The following is a 2967-nucleotide window of genomic DNA, read 5'->3' on the forward strand; positions in this document are numbered from 1 at the left end:
AACTTATGAGGTCCCTACACATATAAGATGCATAGATGATTCTTCACAATTTGTTCCATTTCTTGCAGGTGAAACGTTACATTGGAAAATACATAATCAGTAAAGTATTTTGCCGTGATCCTTTTTGTTTGGATTTTTTGAATCGAGTAGGTCAGTCCTTTATTCATTTTGTATGTTGTACATAACCTCATTCAGTTGGAATTGTGGATTTTCTTTAATGAATTTGTTTATTTCCATTTCAGTTTGTCATCATTCTTTTCATAGTGCTGACAGTGTGGTTGGAGAAGAATGTGTTCAATATGAGTTTTCGTTATCCCTTATTCCACTGTCTTAGTCACAAATAGTCAAGTATGAAAACTCGCTCAATACAGTGTGGGTTCGTATATTTGCTGGACTAGAAAGTAAATGTATATTTATAGTTCTCATGAGAACACAACATTCCATAAACTTTCGCGTTCTTTGCATCTCCAATGCTTATTCGCGGAAATCAAATGTTGCCATTTTTCTGTCTTCAATAAAGACTATTTTTTTGTAATCGTATCTTGAAGGACTAGGAACATAAAAGAGATATTTTTGCAACAAGAGTTGAGACAAAAACGCTCTATACTCTATTCCCTTTGTAGAACTTGAAATGATTGATTTCGTTGACTCTTAATATATTTGACTAGAATCTTGTTGCAGCTCAGAAAGATAAGAATAAGGAAACCTACAGCAAGGATAACAGAAAACACAACAATGTACCAAAGAGCAGCCTTATACCCTTTTGTACTGTAATATAAAGGAATATTCAGATTTGTTCCAAAGCTATTTCCTGTCTAAGTAGTTTTCATCAGATTCGAAGTCTCCAATATTTAGTAATTTGGCTTACTGTGGCTCCAATCAAAACAGAAGACAAAACTAAATTTGCGAGGAAATTGTGTACCACGATATCGGTTCTTGATTTTTGCATGTGAAATTGGCTTTGTTCTTTCCCTTCAACAAGAATTCTCTCATAAGTATCAAATGACTCTTTCATTTGACCCAATTTCTGTGCAAAATTCTGATAGATTACTTTCTGCCTTGTTTTTCTTATACAATCTCTTACCTTGATAATTGTCAATAGCAAATCCATTCTTCTTTGTTCATTCTCCGCCAAGGCAAAATAATCAGTTCCTTGTTTACTACTATACATTTCCAAAAGAAAAGAAGACATATGAATGCACAATTTTTGCAGCTGTTCTTTTGATAGCTGAGACACAGCGTAGAATTGGCTCACTGTTTCACTTGATATCGCATGAATATTTCGAGAATGCTTCGACGCAAAACGAGACTGAATAAAAGAGGAAACATATTCTTTCTTTCTATAATAATCCATCAAGAGCATCCCAAAAAATATTCCTACTGTTGTAAGTCCTCCGGTAAAACAATTGGACAAAGAACACTCCGTCTCATTATTCAAAATGGCAATAATATTTTCAGCAGTTACGGGACAGTTGATCAAAAAAAGATTTTGCAAAGTTGAGATTGCCCTCCATTTCCCACAGGATATAAAGACAAGTCCATTGTCCTGCATCAAAATATGAAAACAGCAATCAGAGACTAGAAATTTTCGCAGCAACAATTTTGACAGAGAAGACAAACTTTTCCTTGAATTTTCCTCAGATCTCAAGCTAGATTTACAAATATTCATTATCTCATGTTCACTCGCATCAAATACAGTCAACCTGCACTGTAAAGAGACTTGATAGATTGAATATGTTAATGTAGGATACAGCTCTTTTGGAGTCATAAGAAAGAATCAATTTTTTGGATAGACAGATATTCCGCTAGAATGGCTCTTAACATCATTCTGACACGAGCAATTCACTAATGCGGCACGTGTGGAATGTTTGCTTGGATAATGGATTAGAATATCCACCAACTTTGTCTATTAGAAGAAGTTGCTTTGGACTAGTTTAAGAGCTCATAAATGTCATTGAAACTTTTGTTTTAAAAGGTGCTTCTTCACTTGGCTGTTGTTATTCGTTTAAAAATTGCTGATAGATAACAGGCAAACAACGAATCCTTGCAGTATTTATTACCAGCTTTTTTCATTTTGACATGTCGCTTTGTTTTTGTCGTTTCTCGTAGACGTCTATATGAAGGAACAAGTTGTCGGTACTTAAGTTTTCGAGCTCTCTGTATTTCTTTGGAAGAAGATCTTGTTGTCAATCACTAGAAAGGTACAAAGGAAAGATAAATAACAATGAAATAATAAGAAGAGACTGCTAGCCCTACTCTTTAAGACTCGCCAGGTCTATTAACGTGGATATCAGAGTTGCCTAGAGTCGTACAAAGACTCTGTCATAAATGGAGTATGTCCCTACCAAGTTACTTAACAAAGTTTTCATTTTAGATATTCATAATTCCAAGACATTTCATTGGTGACAAAACTTCTTTTCGTTGTTGAAACTATTCCTTATCACGTTGAAAGGACCCAACACTTGTCTACAGATATCTCTTGACGTTACCTCACGCCTGGTGTCAATCCAAATGCTTCTATAAAAAAAGAGTAGTTCCTTTGGCTTTGGATTAGGCAAGTTCAAGTACTCAGTTGCAACAAGTTGTATAGAATCCCTTTTGTCCAAAGTAATTCAAGATTCTCTCATTTACTGAGATATTTTTGTAGGTCTTCGTGTATAACTTGCTACAGAAAAACATCCTCTAGAACCTGATTAATCTTGCAACTCGTTGTTGTTTTCTTATCGACACAAAAAAATGCCAACTCGATTTGTTCTTAATGTGCTTGAGTTGGTTCATTTACACTTGTAGTATCAACAACTTCAGCATTTAGAGAATGTTATGACAACAAGAAGACGTTCTATTTACAAAGACAGCTTTGTTAGAATCCTAAAACAATTTACATTTTCTGCTTGTTCCAAACATTTCGATATCATTATGAAACGCAACTACATCCAACTTCACTCTCATAGGACAACACAATATCAG

The 2967-nt window shown here is 34.6% G+C and overlaps 2 protein-coding genes across 2 annotated transcripts; one reads left to right on the top strand and one right to left on the bottom strand.

The window, feature by feature from the left end:
* Positions 1-578, top strand: Gasu_65860 (dihydroorotase; the record flags this gene model as incomplete). Its single annotated transcript, XM_005702216.2, has 1 exon — positions 1-578. A coding segment is annotated over one exon (103 nt), but the record flags the coding sequence as incomplete, so codon positions are not given.
* Positions 579-585: 7 nt separating this feature from the next.
* Gasu_65870 (uncharacterized protein) lies at positions 586-1570 on the bottom strand. The gene is made up of 3 exons (XM_005702217.1): positions 1085-1570; positions 869-1027; positions 586-815 (listed from the first exon to the last, which is right to left on the bottom strand). Exons 1-3 carry the CDS (start codon positions 1550-1552, stop codon positions 609-611), a joined length of 834 nt encoding a protein of 277 aa, XP_005702274.1. The 5' UTR covers positions 1553-1570; the 3' UTR covers positions 586-608.
* Positions 1571-2967: the final 1397 nt, after the last annotated feature.

The sequence above is a fragment of the Galdieria sulphuraria genome (assembly GCF_000341285.1).
Source record: "Galdieria sulphuraria unplaced genomic scaffold scaf_374, whole genome shotgun sequence".
In the NCBI taxonomy this organism is placed as follows: domain Eukaryota; phylum Rhodophyta; class Bangiophyceae; order Galdieriales; family Galdieriaceae; genus Galdieria; species Galdieria sulphuraria.